The sequence below is a fragment of the Liolophura sinensis genome, chromosome 6, assembly GCF_032854445.1.
Source record: "Liolophura sinensis isolate JHLJ2023 chromosome 6, CUHK_Ljap_v2, whole genome shotgun sequence".
Lineage (NCBI taxonomy): Eukaryota > Metazoa > Mollusca > Polyplacophora > Chitonida > Chitonidae > Liolophura > Liolophura sinensis.
In genome coordinates this window covers 34,062,920-34,082,948 of record NC_088300.1, presented here as the reverse complement: position 1 = coordinate 34,082,948, position 20,029 = coordinate 34,062,920, and the positions used below count along the sequence as shown (strand labels likewise).

Sequence of the window (20,029 nt, the reverse complement as noted above, 5' to 3'; positions counted from 1 at the left end):
CGAACTCGGTAGTGGTAGTTCATGTTCCATCCATGTCGAGTTTCGGTACAAGAACTCAGCATTAGTAGTTCTTGTTCCATCCATGTCGTGTTTCGGTACAAGAACTCAGCACTGGTAGTTTATGTTCCATCCATGTCGTGTTTCGGTACAAGAACTCAGCATTGGTAGTTCATGTTCCATCCATGTCGTGTTTCGGTACAAGAACTCAGCATTGGTAGTTCATGTTCCATCCATGTCGTGTTTCGGTACAAGAAGTCAGCATTGGTAGTTCATGTTCCATCCATGTCGTGTTTCGGTACAAGAACTCAGCATTGGTAGTTCATGTTCCATCCATGTCGTGTTTCGGTACAAGAACTCACCATTGATAATTCAATTCCATTACGCATGGACACATGGTCGCGTGTGTACAATACACCAGAGTCACATCTACACCCACAGGTACGGAACACATATACACATGTAAGTGACGCGTGCGGTATGTAGCACAAATCAATGAGCACATATTTTATTAGCATAAATCAATATGCATTCAGAAGCACATTTCCATGAGCACAAAATATATCCGGCAACGAAAATCCAAAAACCAATTTATAATTTATAATCACTCAGTACAAGTATAGCACATACAGCCGGATAAGATTCAAACACTTTCCGCTGGCGGACTACGTCCAGGCACGTTTGGTGACAGTTCTACGTCCGGAGACCTATTTACACTGTGCTATGGCACAGTTTTCATGACGTTTGCAGAATTACAGTTACAATTTGTTGCTCATTACATCCACCTTCACATTTCAAGTGCCTGTGATTTAAGAAATTCCAAACTTTCGCTTTCAGTTTGCAGCAAGAGGGAAACTTCTCAGTTTGTGGAAGTATGTATTATCCTTAATTCACGGCGTTATAGAGCCAAATTTTCCAAGCTATAAAGATGCAATCCCTGTTTGGACGACATACTTGCAGGTAGACATGTTTTTACATTTCGAGGTCAATGTACGTGCAGCTGCCTATGGGTATTATATGAGCTGCTCTGAGTGGGCTATTTTTTTCCTTACAATGATCCATCTCAAAACCAGTGAGCCAGTGCTGTCCATAACACTCCAACAAGAACGGTAACTGGTACAACAACAGATGAGTTCATTCTAGAGGAGGCATTGCACAGCTCTGAATGGCAGTAACACCGCTCAGTAAAACCGTCAGGTCCGTTGATTTTGTAACATCCTTCGTCCTTAATGAGATCCAAATCCAGTTCCGGAAGGCAATATTTGGAATGGTAGGTCATGCCTGAAAAAACAAGAAAAATAAATGAAGATGAATGACTTTAATTTACACAACATTCACTATATGCTCTCTTTAAATTGATATATAATATGTAATTTTAATGTTGTTAAATCCATTATAATTTATAATATTTGCAATGATGTTTTACGGCATTTGACTTCATAATAGAGAAAATAGCGACAGCATAAAATTTGTTTTTGGATTAAGAGAGCATGTAATCTGTACCATACAATCCCGTACAAAGTAGATGCCTTGCACTCAGGTGGTTCATTAACTAAAAACGGCCAATGTTAAAAGATACGATATGAAAAAATCTGACAGACCGGACGGCAGACAACCATGCACACCGATTGACGGAGAGCTGCACGTTGCACCTCAAAATATCGCAAGATATACGAGAACAAGGGAAGCTACTCTAATATACCACAGAAAGCTACAAACAGCTAGGTGACAAGAGTTATCTACCCTCGTTTCACATTTTCAAGGAATCGGCTAAACATGTATACGAGTTTCAAAAGCTGTGAACTCGCACGGAACTATGTATTCATTTAACGGAGCTAAAATAACAATACAACGATTATACGTGTGACAATTTCCTAGCCATCGCACTGTTATCGCTGCTTTGATTGTGGTCCCTATGTTAACGTGTAATAATCTGTATATGATATATTGATCTAATGTATTTGATACGTTTTCCATAGATTACAGTGGTGCCACAGACAGATTTATGGAAATAATGAAACATATTACATAGGTAAAACTGAAAAGCGTTTGCTAGTATACAATATTTTTGACACAAACGTAACACGTATCGAGATATATGGCACTCGTACTTTTCAGATTGTGTTAACGCTGTGACAGCGCATTATCTTTATGGACTGGCATATTTCACCTAATCCAGCGCATGCATTACGCCCTTGTCGGAATTTATACCGGTGGCATTTCGCAAAGCACAGCTCTGTATTTTCGAGTTGTCTTTCCCTACATCTGCTAAATCTCACCTAATGTTTTTAACTGACACATTTTGCTTGATTTTCACTAGTTCTCTACCTTATAAGACCACTTGAATTTTTTTTGAAATTTAATAAATTAATTATCAGAAAATTATTATTATTATTATTATTACTGAAGAATATTATTTTAAGGCCATTATGAGCTATTGCATGAAGGGGCATTTTTATACATACAGCATTACATGTGCCAAACTTTACGTGAAATGCATATATATTTATTTATTTATTTAATTGGTGTTTTACGTCGTACTCAAGAATATTTCACTTATACGACGGCGGCCAGCTTTATGGTTGGTGGAAGCCGGGTAGAGCCCGGGGGAAACCCACAGCCATCTGCATGTTGCTGGCAAATCTTCCCACTTACGGTCGGAGAGGAAGCCTGTATGAGCTGGACTTGAACTCACAGCGACCGCATTGGTGAGAGGCTCCTGGGTCATTACGCTGCGCTAGCGCGCTAACCAAGTGGCCCCCTGAAATGCATGTATACGGCTGATATCTCAAACTACATTGCCTACAATAGAAGACAATGTACCAAGAGATGATACAGAATACCCACCGTGCAAAAATTATTTTCAAGTGTCTTTTTCTCTTTAAAAAAAGTTGAAAAAAAAGACCACATTTACAACTAACTTTCGTAGTCTTTCATCTGACCGTTATGTAATTTTTATGTTTTCTCCACCTTTAAGTTTGACTGTGATTTACACTATTGGCATAATAATATAGTTCGTTTTTGGATTGTTGATATATATTTGCTGCATATGATTTACTTAATCCGCCAATAAATGGAAGGGTTTTGTACGCCATAACTTCTTTACGCATATTCAGGAAGTATATATACGTAGAATATGCCACACAAGCGTGGGATTCAAGAAAGACGGATGAGACTAAGTACCTTCAAATCTATTTTCCAGCTTCATTTGTTTGTTTATTTATTTGATTGGTACCGGTATTTCACGCCGCCCAATGTTTCACTTATACGGCGGCGGTCCGAATTATGATGGCAGGAAACCGGGCAAAGCCCGGGGGAAACCCACGACTATTCGCAGGTTAATTTCCAGCATCAAAATCGAATGAATGTCTGCATAGGCAAATCAGTTTTCATCGTACTACGAAAGTTTACTGCAGTCGCCAAGATGCACAGTCATAATGGTGCATTCAAAAAATAATCTGACAACTTTAACAGAAAATTTATTGTCTGACTGATGTTAGAATATATTCTGTTATTATAACATACTAGTGTGTCATATTCCACATAATATCCTGTTAGTCTAATACAATTTTTATGCTGAATTAATAGAACATGTATGTTATGTTTAATAGAATAATATACTGCCATGATAGAATACATTCTAGCGTCACTCAGACAACAGACTTTTTTGGCGAAACTGAACTGATTATCTTTTTGAGAGTTGTGCAAACGATTTGCGAAGACTTTCTCTGGGTTTGAAGTTTACCATACAGACTGATGAAGATATGTTGCCATGATATTTACAATCAATCAAGCTTACAACTGCTTTGTGGGACAGGACCCTTCAACCATTCTATTTCCTATTAAGTTGTACTGAATCCCACTAGCTGCTGTTGGACTCGAGAAACTTGAATTGATTTTTATTCAAAGCAAGTTGTGAGTTCAGATCCTACTTGGCCCAAGATATACAGGGTATCCCAGAAGTCGAGCACCATCCTGATTTTCATTTTTTTACTGTGTTTCAGATTTAATACTGATTTAAATTTTTTTCTCTCTTTCAGAGTTAATTATGGCTAATAAACTTACAGTACAAGAAAGAGTTGCATTGGTTTTTATGTTTGGAAGAGATGGGGCAACACGCCGCACTTTAGCTCAAGCATTCAACCTCAACCTAGATGGTGCGCGACTTCTGGGATACCCTGTATATAAATGGCGGTTCTGTTTTCCGGCCTGACCTTGTCTGTATCTGTGGAATGGACTGGCCTGGTTTGACCAGCGGTCATGCATGGAAGTGAAGGTGAATGTCTTCAGACAGGCCACACAGTCCTTGACGATCAGCTCTTCCGGCGCCTTTTCGCAAAACTGCTGTTTCCCTTTGCTGAATACATTGCACTGATAGCAGCTTATCAGTTTCCTTTGAGCTGAAAGGACAAAACAACAACAACAACAATATTAGTCAATGAGTCGTTTTGGTATATAACAATTTATTTGGGGTCCTTTCCCGGGCAATGGCGACTCGGGTCCAGGCTGAATTGTCTATTGTTATCTTGCAGTGAATGAGTAATAAGTCACCAATTTGCGCCCTAAGCGTCATAAAAAAAGCAGGAAATGTTCCCGAAACTAACTTCCCGTCATATACTAAGTATATTGGGGTTAGCTGCATATAGCAATACAACTTGTAGTTATCAGTACTTAATATGTGAAACGTAACTCCAATGGTGCAGCAATATATTCAATGTGCTGGTTGTTTTGTTGTATAGTTACGAGCATACAATGCTCCGTGCGCTTTGTAACTACATTTAATATACAATGTATTGTTGTTTTGGTATGATCAAGATGCACGTAATAATTTAACTTTAACAACAACAACATCCCGCATATAATATACTGGTTCTTTGGTACAGGTAAACGCCCGAGAAGCTATACATCGGTTTTGACAAACGTAACTACGTGGGCAACGTAATGCATACAATGCAGCCTAGTTTTAGTATTGCTTCTTACTGGTTCTTTTAGTATTGCGATGAACATGTACACTGTACGTAACGCTATACCTAGCCTTTCGTGAAATGTAACTGCTGGATCATCCTTGTTCATTTCGTTTCGTCTCAAACACTTACTAATGGCCACGCTTTGTGAATCGTAACTACGAGGGTAAAGCAATGCATATATAATGTATGTCTGTACTGGATGTTTTGGTATAGTCACGGACACGTAACGATGTACGTGGACTGTGAAACGTAACCACAATGGCATCACAATACGTACAGTGTTTTGGTTGTTTTGGAATGGTTGTCAGAACTGATTGTTCAAGACGCCTTGTGAAACCTAACAATATAATGGCAACACAATGCGTGCAATGTATGGGTTCAAGTTGTTTTGGTATAGTCAGGAGAAAAAGACTCACAAAGCATGTATTGGGTCAAAATGACACCACTGGATTGCACTGGCCTATTTCTGGGAACGCCACATTGTTTGTCTGGTGGTAGTTTGTTGCAGGTGTCTTACTACTATTATGGATCGAAGCGACACAATATCCACCTTATTCTGTTAGGTATAACACACGCACACTTTTTATTTATTCAGCATATCCATTCTATTAAACTATTAAACAGGAAATTATGTTGACTGTGACAAAATTTTGCGTTATAATAACAGAATACATTCTAGCTCCACTCAGACCTTCTGTTAAATTTAAGAGATTCATTTTTTAAGCGTACATGTGTATATACAATTGTGACTATCCCACACCTCAAACATCACACAACACTACTATAGTGATTATTTTTAGTTTTAATTGTCACGTAAGGTTTAATTAACTGATTGCCTCCTTTGTTTGAGACTGTGCTGGCCAAATGCCTGACAACTTCACATGTGTTTAATTATCAATGTTCTTCATGTAAAGCGTGTAAACTGCATGTACATATACGATCATATATATTTATATAACTCTTTTCATATATATATATAATATTTATTGAAGAGACATTTGTCAAAAATGTCAACATTTCGACTGAACATATGTTGCCATCGTCTGGAGTGATGTGTATATAGCCTAGGATTTGTACAAGCTACTGTATAGTTGGCTTTCCTCCCACAAATATTCCACTTTCTGTCGACTTTTTTCAACAATTGCAATTTTCGGTCACATTGCCCCACTCCTCACAATGCAGGTTTCAACGACTGCGATTTTCGGTCACATTACCATACTCCTATAGTGCAGGTTTCAACAATTGCAATTTTCGGTCACATTGCCCCACTCCTCACAATGCAAGTTTCAACGACTGCAATTTTCGGTCACATTACCATACTCCTATAGTGCAGGTTTCAACAATTGCAATTTTCGGTCACATTGCCCCACTCCTCACAATGCAAGTTTCAACGACTGCAATTTTCGGTCACATTACCATACTCCTACAGTGCAGGTTTCAACAATTGCAATTTTCGGTCACATTGCCTCCCTCCTCACAATGATGGCTTCAACGACTGCAATTTTCGGTCACATTACCATACTTCTCACAGTGGGGGCTCCATCAACAGCACTGCATGGAAAATGCCACTATGAAAGAGCACTTTATGCACATTTTTAAAATTTGATGTTGAAGACAAAACTGCATTGTTTGGATAGGCCTATCAGTCTACACAGAAATATGCCCTCTTGAATAAACACCTTGCAAACATGTGAAATGGCTTAAGAATTGTAGTATATATACTGCTATATACCTTGGCGTCTTCAGGGAGAACGTGTTTGTGATAACGAACATTCTAGGTCATTTAGCTTATCGTGAATTCCATTAGATTAGTCAGGTGTTTGTTGGTTTGGGAGGATGGGGGTGGGGGTGGGGGTTGGGTTGGGGACGAAGACAAGACCGGATCCGGCTGTAAAATTCTTACAAAGGCGTGTTCAGGCATTTCCGAGCAGCGTGTACATGCACAGTATATACTGAGTGCATACAGGTCATGCTTCTGCACGAGACTAGATTACCAGGGAACTATTCACATGTGACCGATATGTATACATATAGGTGTATGTGGTTCATATCGTAAACTAACCCAGGAGCCTCTCACCAATGCGGTCGCTGTGAGTTCAAGTCCAGCTCATGCCGGCTTCCTCTCCGGCCGTAAATGGGAAGGTTTGTCAGCAACCTGCGGATGGTCGTGGGTTTCCCCCGGGCTCTGCCCGGTTTCCTCCCACCATAATGCTGGCCGCCGTCGTATAAGTGAAATATTCTTGAGTACGGCGTAAAACACCAATCAAATAAATAAATAAATAAATAAATAAATCGTAAACTACTATATATAGTTAAAATAATCGAGCTATCAGACTATGCATATATACCTGCAGTTATTTGCGAGTCTAAATGTTCATAAAGATCATACAGTGTTTGAATATACCTCCTACTTGTGTGAAAAATTAAATTACCAGGCAATTAAGGAATATGAAAATGGCCTCTATTTATCTGGGTGCATCTGGTTTATGTCATAATGTGCTGTTTATGGCTAAAACGGGGAAATGTTACTTTAACTATATATATATAGTCTTTGACTATATTTGATTATATATACCACTTTTTCCGGGCATCTTGTCTTTGTACCGCATGTTTCCGCAAAAAGCTGAATTACCAGGTATATATGTAAAAATGACTGTATATACGACGCGGATATATATATATATATATATATATATATATATATATATATATATATATATATATATATATATATATATATATGTATATATATATATATATATATATATATATATATATATATATATATATATATATATGGCTCATGTCATACACACTAATATTTATAGAGAAAATAGTAGAGTAAGAAATCACAAGGCTATACAGAGGTCTATCAAGTTTTGTTAAGTCTTGATAGCAATGGTGCATGCTATAAAAAACGTACGATGTATGTAGAAAACACAGATAAAAATCACCCTTGTCGCGTGAGTTGTAAAAAAGTAACAATACACTGGTAAAAATATTTCTGATGTCAGATTAAACCCAATATTTACAACGATCGAATGACAAAGAAATTCTTCCTTTCGATATGATATTGCTTTACGGATGGACAGTCATGTGTAGGTAGAATAGAGAGATTTTCCAATATCATACACATGTATGTACACGAAGTAGGGGAATTCGGTCAGCCAGCAAACAAAACAATCCCAAAACTGGATAAAAACACAACTCGCTCTGAGGCGACGCTCCAGTAACTGTGCACTGTATTCACCTTGGTATTGTTACGGATACGCGCGTCTATATAATCATCTTATAATAATGAACACCAGCAGAGTCCACAAACTGCATGGAAGCGCTCTGGCCAAAACGCAAGATTAACGAATTTTTCTGATAAACCTAATTCATTGTCTTGCTCCGTTCCGGAGGTTGTAACGAAAAGTTATAATTCATAGCAAGACAATAAATGCACCATTAAGGTGGTCGAGTATTCGATCCCATCTCTGAATTGCACATTTTTTTTTCTTTCGTCGGTTGGTTTGTCAGATCAGGTATGCGCTCCCATAAAACGATTTATTATTTATTTATATATTTGATTGGTGTTTTACGCCGTACTCAAGAATACTTCACTTGTACGACGGCGGCCAGCATTATGGTGGGGGGAAAACCGGGCAGAGCCCGGGGGAAACCTACGACCATCCGCAGGTTGCTGACAAACCTTCCCACGTACGGCCGGAGAGGAAGCCGGCATGAACTGGACTTGAACTCACAGCGACCGCACTGGTGAGCGAGCGGGTTCAAATTCAACCTGCTCTCACAGAGCTAAGGCATATTTTATCAGCAAAAAAGACTTGTAAGGTAACTGAGAAAATAAGCTCTTGCTAAATACACAGTCGATCGCCATGTGACCGAACTCTTGGCCGCATCAACTCGCTACAGGGTGAATCAAACGAGAGAACAACACTATGCCTCCATAAAATTAAACAAAGCGGCCGTCCACAGGAAAATGTTTGTATGTCTTCCTACCGTTGCTGACAATGGCGTCATATAAATCAAACATTTGATATTCTCCAGCTCCAGGTTGTTCAAAACTGGTTTAAGACTTAATAGCAGATTTAACGTTAAGACAAATCTTAAATTTTTCTTCAACATTATAGTAATTATGAACTAATAAGTGTTTCCGTTATGCTTTGACTTTGAAGTACTGGATTGGCTGCTGAGTTTGGCTAAAAATTTGAATATAAATATAACTTACCAGTATTATAGCTAATACACTTATGACCATCTGAGGTCAGAGGTTTTCAACAGGAATTCTGAACGGACAACCAAATGAATTGATTAACCCTTTGTCTCCCCAGCATCATTGTTTTGTGTGTTTATAAGGTACTTCTACATGCCGCGCGAAGCCTATATTAACATACTCTAGTATATTTCAAACACATAGTTTGTCAGCTTGAACAGTTTTATTGCATTGTATTTATGGGTTTGTGGATTTATGACAACTTTGTACTGTTTGCCTTGCTTAAAGATTAAACTTTGAACAACGACCAATAAATCATAAATACACGACAACAATGTCCACGCCACTCTCTCTATCCTGAGACCACGGACTCCTATATCCAGATAGTCTAATCTATATATGTTCTGGGTATATTCTGTTCAGAAATACCCACAACATGTATAAGTTCTGGAAATGCACAGTATATATCATATGTGTATATATGTATTCAACTATATCATGCACGGCACCCGCTGTAGATTTGGGTTTCTTTATCTGGAGCTGAATTAAGGAGGAAAGTATCTAATGTGATGATTCCTTTTATACGTTATATTTACAATGTTCAACACTTAATTATGATATAGAAACAGGGGGTTTACATGCTTATAAATGTGTACATGCGTGACGACTACATAAGATAAGCTTAAACTTTGCAGCAAGCCAGAATAGCAACCGCTGCATGTGTCATCCGTTTTAATATACACTGTTTATTGGCAAAAGAAAGCTAAAATTAGCTGTGAGGAAAATTTTGGCCTTAGCAAAGAATGTACATTTTGAAGACAAAGCTCAAAATCTGCTACAGTGTAAAAGTCTATTGTCGGAACCACGTATACATCTTTGTCGGATGTATGAAAATAAGATGCTCAAAGCTAGTAATTAGCCTGTAGTCTTAACTATGTTTGCTGAATACAGCTTAGATGCACATGTAGGCAAAGCTCAAAGCTTGTAATTGTGAATAAGGATAATGCCATAAGCATGTGTACATCTTTGTCCGATGTGTGAAAATGAAATGCTCAAAGCTTGTATAATTAGTCTGTTTTTTTTAAACTGCGTATGTAGCATATAGCTTAGATCCAGACAAAGCTCAAAACTTGTTATTATGAAAAAGCCTAATATCGTAACCATGTGTACATCTTTGTTCGATGTGTAAAAATAAAATGTTGTATATACAAAGACAGCTAAAAATAGAAATGAGGAAAATTTTGGCCTTAGCCAAGAATGTAAAGTTTGAAGACAAAGCTCAAAATTTGCTATGGTGAAAATGTCTATTGTCGGAACCATGTGTACATCTTTGTCCGATGTGTGAAATAAGACGCTCAAAGCTTGTAAATAATCTATTGTCTTGACTGTGTAGGCAGGATATAGCTTGAATAGCTCAAAATTGGTGGCATATAGCGGAAAGGTACACACCCTGAACCGTAACGCATTATGTGAAGACATAGCTCAAAACTTGCAGTATATAAAGGAAAGCTATATAGCCTGAACCGTAGTACGTTATGTAGACAAAGCTCAAAACTTGCAGTATATAGTGTAAAGCTACAAAGACAAAGCTCAAAGCCTGTAGGCGGGAAATCGTGTGCTGTATTAACAACTATGCTGTATTACGGTGTAGGAAGAACGAAAGGGTCTTTAAATGTTTCCGGTTCTAACTTGATCTCTCCACGATATGGCAGAAATTCAGTCAGTCATTCAAAAAGCTCTTTTGTCTACATTTTACAGAGGTCATTACACAAAGCTTGCTCCCTTCACAAACACTCCGGAGGTCTTCATAATCTTGGCATTCATAGGATGAACTATAGTTTTATTACGTTGTTGATTTTAAATGTTTTTACCTGTATTACCGAGAAAATTGTTTTTATGTGTTCAGAATTTTTGCTCGTCACGTAAGCACCTGAATAACACCAGCAAGGTTGTCAGTTTAACACTACCAGAATGACGCCAACTGCCTGTTTGGACTGCAACCAGTAAGGCGGGAGACGTCCCATATACTTATCGTCATCAGAAAGGGATCTGCGGGCCATCAGTATGTCCCACTACACGGCTTTAGATAACCATAATTGAGACTCATCATCTATTTACCGACAAAACGAAAGGGTAGAGTGAAAGACAAGTTTTCTACCGTTCCCAGCTATGTTGAAATTAGACAATGAATAACGTAGTTTCTGAGTTAAAGGTACAGGGTAGGGCGGGGGCGGGAGGGGGATATTATTTGTGATGTGGCTCATTGGCTTAGGCGCAAGAATAAATAAAAAACTCCAAAGTTCTATATACAGAAGAAGAAGAAGAGAAGAAAATACTGTACAGTTTATATAACCGGCATATAATGTTATGTATATTTAAATGATAAATATACACACGATAACTGAAGGAAGATACCTGAAAACTTGAAAGGTGCTGAAATGCAGTATCCTTCTATTTTGTGTTATAGCCAATATTCGATTGTTTGACATGAAATTCACAAGCTATTTCCTATAATCTTTTGACCATCACAGGCTATACCAGAAACAAATGCCCCCCCCCCCCACCCACCAAGACAAATCTATATTAATGTACTTATTTTTCAAAAATGATTTGAAGGAGCATATATCTTCTAATCAGTGTATATATGGTATTATTCCAAACGCCAAGTAACATTCATGTGTAAATTGCAAAAGTCCTCTTATATAAGCTATTACTAGAGCAGAGTCGGTCGTGCGGTGTTATTATTACCTTCTACGCCTACAACACATGTACAGCATAGCATCGTGCATGCGAGGCCAGCAGACGATGTGCCTCTGCATTCAACTTTTCTCAGTGTTTTCATTTTGACCATTATAGTCAAGATCCTATAGGGCAATGAACCACGACACATGTTGACCTATATATATGTCAGTTTTCACGGACCATGAAGCACGAACAACGCCCCATATATAGTTGACATTTTTTTCATATTTAATTAGATAGAAGATGCAGGTCAGAAGTTCACAGAGTTTTACATTCGTAAAACTCAGTACAATCGCTTTTTCCGAAAATGTACAGTGTGTTTGTATCCATGTCTGTGCTGATACTACATTAGATGACGTCATTTATGAGACATTCTTGACCTTTGGTTTTACTGTGGATTGAACTTTGACACAGATACACGTGAACTAACCACGCATTCCTGGTATTCCTCTCATATAAAGACATAAAGCTTCTTTTTTCATTCATTTTGTTGGTTTTTAACACCACACTGGGCAATTATTTGTCACTTATACGACATGGATCAGGTTTATGGTCAAGTAAACCAGTGTCAATCCGCACGCCGTGTACCTGACAAACATCCTTACTTAAAGCAACAGCCAAGCAAACTGTATGAGATTTGTACAGTGTCTAAAATTGCCAGATTATATATAGGCCTATATATATATTCACACACATTCGTGAACTCAGCGATTATTTATAAAATGAATGAAAAAATTGTTATTTTAGTCAGTTATGCCACAACAAAATATGAAAAAAGTGTTGCTTTCGTCAACATAAATACGATATATTTACATCAAAGATCCGACCTATCTTCACGGAATAGGTTAATAAATATCTGGTTATAATGGATACCTATGGATTTATATGTATTATATGTTCGCAATAGACTGTCTGTGTTTTAACTACTATATATTGTCTTAAAACTAAAGTGTTACATTTAACACTGTGGAGATCATGAGGAGTGACTGCACTGTTTAAGGTGTTGATTATAAACTTTATAAAAGTGGTAATATATAACGCTTATAAGTGCAGTCACTCATGTTGAATGTACTTTAACTTTCCACATGAGGACTGTATTACTGCTTTCACTTTCAGTTTTGCTTTACTCGTGTGGCCTCTCATTCGGCAATACTTTCACACTGAACGCAGGGCAGTGACTGCACTCATGTGGATTTACCTTGCGTTACACCTGTTACACATATTTTTTACAAAACAAAATCAAATTTGCACCATTTGACACCATGTCATACAACAGTGTTACACTGAAACACTTTCAAACTGTACTGCTTTTGATGGCTGATGTGAGGCAAACTTAAGAACTGGTAGATATATGTCGTTTTAATGATACCCAGGGCAGGAGTGAAATTTAATACTAAGAGACATGTTTTCTTAGTGTGTTGTACTGTAGTACGATATTGTGAGCTGTGTAAAAATAACCATTTTGGAGACCGTACACAGCGTGCATTTGAAGCGTATTTCTTGAAAATGATTTGATAATATAACCAATGTCGAAATATTGAATAGCGAAATGAAAAGTTTGTCATGGAATTACGGAATCATGGAATTACCTTCCCTTCTATATGTGTGATCTCACAAACAGTAAAATTACAATAATGTCTTCGGAAATAGGACAATATACAAAATGTATTACAATTTGCAAAGTTCATTTTATATATAACTGCCACAGGAAATCGATGCACCGTATCTCAATTCCTTTTTGGTAAGTGGTGACTTAAGAAGCTCAAGTATTCACAGCATGCTATTTTATCATGCGCTGTAGAATTCTTGCTTTAGAGATTTAATGTTTCTTAAAACGTTATCTCGCTCGAATGGCGAAGCGTTACAAACGTTGATAATGTAATAAAAATGACACCTGTTCAAACAAATGGGTCAGTCACGCTGACATAAGACCTATCAGTATATCGCTTACGTTAAAATAAAGGCCATCACACTAACTATATATGTGTATCTTGAACTTCGGTCATATTTTTGTGATAATAAAATATAGAGGCAGACAGGTCCCGTGCATGGGTTAGGTATATAGAGACATATATTGTATATGTATTTACCTTACGTTACCCACTATGTACATATACGTGGAATACCGTATCTGCATGTGAGGCACACAATAAGTGGAAAGCCTCCACAATATATATATATATATATATATATATATATATATATATATATATATATATATATATATATAATATATATATATAAAGAACTACTATATACGACCTTTTTGAGGTAAGGCTACTCGATGTCGACATTCAATTTCAAGGATTTTAACAGCATTTTCAATTTATTTCAAAATGTTATTTATGTGATTTGTTTTTACCAGCAATGCTCTTGACTCTTTGACCTGTTGCTTACGGGAAAAAGAGTATTAATTCATAGTTCTGACGGGAAATCTAATTTGTTGTGGTTTTTGGATAGCGAGACGGCTGATTGTGTATGTAGGTTAATGGATACAATTCACGAGTTCAATGTGGGAAAAGGCTTTAGTGATTTTCCGCTGTAGATTAGAAAACCTTATCGGGTGGTAGGTTTAATTAAAAAGCTTGCTGGTATAATCAACTCTCTTTTACCTATATATGAGCAAGTGACATATTGACATGATTTTCACTTGTTATTTAAAAACATTGTGAATTGCGTATGGTAAATAATTAAATTATAAAGTGCGAGGAGTAAGAAAATAACAGTTTGCATTGATGGGAATGCATTGGTTACCAATAAGTATATACAGTAACGTGAACGCTTATGGGATAATGTGTTCCATACTTAGTGTATGTTGTATCAAGGACAGAAACCAACTGACATTATTCTATTGTTCATCGTGCAAAAAAGTGTGTAGTGTTGATACAAAATTCCTGCATATATTTGTCACGCTCGATCAAGTATAATTAATACGATATCGTGATGTACACGTTTTTACAGTCCCTTGGAATCTACTAGCATCTTACACCTATTCAAAATTTGCTATCTGGCCTCAAAATTCGACTAGTGTATTTAGTTAGCTACTAATGAAAGAACAAGCGCAAATCCTAAATAGTCATACGGCTTTATACTAGAGAAAAACAATGTCGTCATGCATCAAGGCCCCTCATTATATGGGAATGACTTATGTTAAAAAAAAAATGGATGTTAAAACTTAACCGACTGACCGGCCGAACGGCAGACAAACAGAATGACTGATAGAACTGTGTGTCCGAGTTAAAATCTGTCTGATACACACTATTATTTATGGTGTTATATATAGCAATGTATACTATTTAACCGCCTCCATCGGTTAACCATAACACTTGACTGTATACATACGTGTATTTTCCCAACCCAACACGTGTTATATGCTCAGTCATGTTCACTATATACACTTCCCTTTAAGTATCAACTCCCACAAATGTCCCAAGATGCTGCTGAGAATAGTAAGTACCACATTAAAATGTAGTCACGTCTAAACCTTATGTATATACTACGTCGGGAATTTTGATTGGGGTGTTTAACGGGCATAAATATGAAAATGTATGCAAATCCGAATCAACATTTCCGATTAATTATGTCAATATATGCACAACCATGTTTTCATCTTAGCCTACACGCCGAATATAGAAGTGTTGTTTGCTTTCTTTAATACATATCTTTGTACTGGATTTTTATTCTTTATTTGATTACTTTATTTAATTGGTGCTTTACGCCGTATATATTCAATACTGGCTTACAAATGTAAAAGTTTAAGTGCCTCTATACACAAATCCTCAATATATTGCTGAAAGTATTGATGACACCTTGACTGGAACTTTGGAAGCATTGGAAACGCAATGATGAGTGTTAATTACTGGAAACACCATTAAGTGTACTAAAACTGTATACTGGACACGCTATGAAGTGTTCTAAAGCTGAAAGTATTAAAACACCATGAAGTATGCTAAAGCTAAATAGACTTGGAAACGCCGTTAAGTGTACTAAAGCTGAAAATATTGGAAACCCCATGAAGTGTACTAAGGCTGAACGTACTGGAAACGCCATGAAGCGTACTGAAGCTCAGTGTACTGCAAACGCCATGAAGTGTAGTAAAGCTGAAAATACTGGAAACTCCGTTAAGTGTACTAAAGCTGAAAGTATTGGAAACGCCATGAAGTGTACTAAGGCTGAACGTACTCGAAACAACATGAAGTGTACTAAAGCTGTATACTGGAAACGCTATGAAGTGTTCTAAAGCTGAAAGTATTAAAACATCATGAAGTATGCTAAAGCTGATAGTATTGGAAATGCCATTAAGTGTACTAAAGCTGAAAATAATGGAAAAGCCATGGAGTATATTAAGGCTGAACGTAATGGAAACGCCATGAAGTGTACTAAAGCTCAGTGTACTGGAAACGCCATGAAGTGTACTAAAACTGAAAATACCGGAAACGCCATGAAGTGTACTCAAACTGAAAATACTGGAAACGAAGTGTGCTAAGGCTGTAAGTACTGGAAACGCCACGAAGTGTGCTAAAACTGAAATTAATATAAACCCAATTAAATATACAAAAGCTGAAAGTATTGTAATCGCCATGAAGTGTGCTAAAGCTGAAAGTACCGGAAATTCTATAAAGTATACTAAAGCTGAAAATCCTGAAAACCACAGGAAGTGTACTAAAGCTGAAATGATTGGAAACACCATGAGCTGTATTCAGAAGTGCAGCACATACATATTCACTTCATGAACATGCGCATTTTATTCCACGAAACACATTTTTCATCTACTAACAACCGCTTTACTTCAAAACTGCACGTGTTTATATCCCACAAAATATTATTAGAACAAAAAGGGCGAAGCGTTTTATACAAAAGGCGTAAGTTGCTTCTATATTAAACGCGTCAGTTTTACTCTATGACGCCTTTTTATAAAGGCTGCGGTGGCATTCAACAGAAAACGTAAATAAGTTTTCAAGAAAAACGAAACACGTGCTTAGAAAAATAAGGCAAATATTAAGGAAAACGTGTGGTGTGAGTTGAAAACGCCTATTATGAATAACCTAAACGTAGCTTTCGCCTCAGACATCTCTCCTAAATACGTATATACTCTATTAAATACGAGGGCGCTTTGGACCTTAAGGTGAATAAAAGCTTACTTGTAGGTCTTATACACAAAAAGTAACACAAGCCAAAAAAAAAAAAAAAAGAAAAAAAGAAAAAAAATGTTTTGCCGGAAGAGGTATCTTGATGAAGGTCGAGAATGCGCGTACGTTGTGTCCTGCGAGTACTAGCCATGGTTTTTCGTTTTAGGGGTTTATCTTTGTAATCACGTGTTATGTTATGATACAACCAATGTTCATTTTTCGTATCTTATTATTTTATTAATTAAACAGGCATCGATTTTACAAGAAAACAAAAATAAACGCAATAGGGTTAAAATGCCTATGATAAGAATCGCCGCAATAATGACCTTTAGATTGTCAAATAAGGTTGTTCACAAAGTTATGCAGGAAAACTTCCCATTTCTACCTTCATTTGTTAAGAGGAGATTTCTCAAATTTTGATTTATGTACTAGTTTATACGTGTATACATGTGTGTACTGGCCACGGAGTGTCTTGTGCATGTGTTCCAAATCAATGAAATCCTTTGAATGCATATTATGTGCCTTTGCAGTTACGGGTAAAGTTCTACCAGATGTTTTCATGAAATTTAGACATATATAAGTATAGGCCTAAGTTGAGCGATAACATCTCGTGTAATAAACTCTGTCCGTATAAAAATGTGTTTCTTTTTTCCAAGTAGACAATCTTGTGTATTTGTAGTTTACTTTGTTTTTTTGCTCTATCCCGTGTTTAAGACATGATGTGAAGTGACGATCTCCAGCTTAAGCATTGGACAAAGTAAACATATGCTGTCGAGTGATCAAGTTTTCATTCCATGGTTCAAATGTGGAGAGACTGCATGTCCTTCATGTATCAAGTAAAAACCTGGCATCCCACTTTCTAAGTGCTGGCTGACTGATTTTAGGTTATATTGTTTACCTTCATACTGTTACCTGATTAACTCCAGGGCGGGTGGATTAGAGATATAAATCTTTTCACCCTGAAGGACATTTTGTTTTTTTTACATATGTACAGCATACAGACACGCTAGTCTAGGTTCACACAGCAAATATATACATACATACATATATACATCAACATATACGTACCAGTATTCACAAAATGGGGGAAAGTTTTTGTTACATCGAGAGATTAAGAAAATTAACTTCGTTTCTCAAAGCTTTGTTAACATTACTTAAATGTTGTCTGCAACACATTTCACATAACTAAATAAAGGAAGACTGAACCATTTTAAACGGGTTTTGGTGAGCATCTGAGCTGCTATAGTCCTAAAACGGAAATGCTTCGGTTCCTTCGCGAACCTCCTAGAAAACAGCACAGGTGTTTTCATCGTAAATAAGGCCATAACCTTTCTGAACTAGGAAGATTGTTTTGTCATAGCTAAGAAGAACAGACAAACTAAACTTTAAAAACAAACAGCAAATGCACTCATCATTATAACAGCAAACTGAGAGTGTAATGTTTGTTGTTGGATGTTGACAGAAAAGGTTGATAAGAACCTGGCACTCTCCATTAACAATGCCCGCGAAACCCAAGTGCGAATTATTACGCCCTATCATATTGCTGGACGAAGTCAACGATCCTCTTTGTCGTCATGAAATTGTAAGTGTACAAGGGGAATGGATTGAGAATGGAGAGGTAGTGAAAATTAACACAAAGAAAATAGTTGAAATAACCCACGCGTCGAAAGAGAATGTTAGACGGGTAAACATCGTGTCATCCCAGTTCTAGGATCGTAACGGGTTGTGTCTGACGGGCAGCTTTTGTTTGAAGAACAACTAAAGTTCAGTCTTTTCTTCCATTCATCGCTCTGTGAAAACACCCAGGCTTATAGGAGTAACTACTTAAAAGCTCTCAAGAATTAAGAGGGAGCAAAGTATTAACATTTGAAAAGGCCAAAATGTAATAGGTTCAGTCAACTGAATATTTGTGAACCCGGAACAAGGAAAACGCCATCTGTATACCAAAGACAAGCACATTTTATGTCATAACAAAATGGCGTAAACGTAACCAAAAGGGACGAAACCAGATGATAAGGAGTTTCATGCTTTTGTGTAAACGTTTAAGAGAGTTCTTACAAAGGCATGTAGGTTTAACAAGAATGAAATAAATAAATAGAAAGGCAGAACAAAACAATGATATGAACGAAGCACGCGTGCTAAAGCGGTTTACCATATAGCCCATGGATTAGTCGAGGTGTACGTCTAACAGCGCATAGAAGAACACGCGGATGCGTAATACAAAAACAATAAAAATGCAGATAATCGATTTGTTAATTAAACAAAGGAAGCAAGAGAGAGAACTGGTAACCATATCCTCTAGATTCTGGTCGTGTATAGACATTGGCTTACCTGTGGCGTATTCCAAACAACAGGACATCAATATGGCCACAAAAGCCCACACCGACACGTTAAACCCCATCCTTGGGCTGGAGAAATCTCTATTATGGAACCGCACAGGTAATTTCCATAGCTTTCTATAATAATCCAGGTAAATTAAGCGAGGAGGTTTCGAGGGGTGGGAACTGGTGCCACAGCTCCGTGGTTTTCTGGGTAACGAACAAAAAAAAAAAAAATCTGACCGTTAGGATGTACGTGTCTCTAAGGGACGAGGAAAGAGGCTGTGTCAAGGTTTACTCATACATACCGCGACCCACCTTCGAGCCAGGCTTTAAGGCCACGCAGGCGCACTGGCCGCCTCTGTCAAGTGTCGGTCTGCCTGTGGCAAGGGGCCGGCCGACCGACGCGGATGTGCGTGCGGGTTCATTATATGGCGATCTGTGTATATACAAGCCGAGTTCAGTGGTCCTGCAGTGGCCGTGCATATATTGATCACGGCGAGGTAAATCATCCATAATCGAGGCCATATGACCGTATGAGTGTATACAGAATATATATGAGTCAACACCAGTGATTTTGTTGACAACAGGCTCTGGCAATCAAGAATGGACCATTAATTATTAGCTATTCAACGGAGAGAAGGCGGGATATAAATCTGC

The 20,029-nt window shown here is 37.5% G+C and overlaps 1 protein-coding gene across 1 annotated transcript; it reads right to left on the bottom strand.

The window, feature by feature from the left end:
• Positions 1-1,060: 1,060 nt before the first annotated feature.
• LOC135466398 (uncharacterized) lies at positions 1,061-19,685 on the bottom strand. The gene is made up of 4 exons (XM_064743846.1): positions 19,678-19,685; positions 19,383-19,579; positions 4,212-4,397; positions 1,061-1,278 (listed from the first exon to the last, which is right to left on the bottom strand). Exons 2-4 carry the CDS (start codon positions 19,450-19,452, stop codon positions 1,061-1,063), a joined length of 474 nt encoding a protein of 157 aa, XP_064599916.1. The 5' UTR covers positions 19,453-19,579; positions 19,678-19,685.
• Between the last annotated feature and the right edge of the window lie 344 nt (positions 19,686-20,029).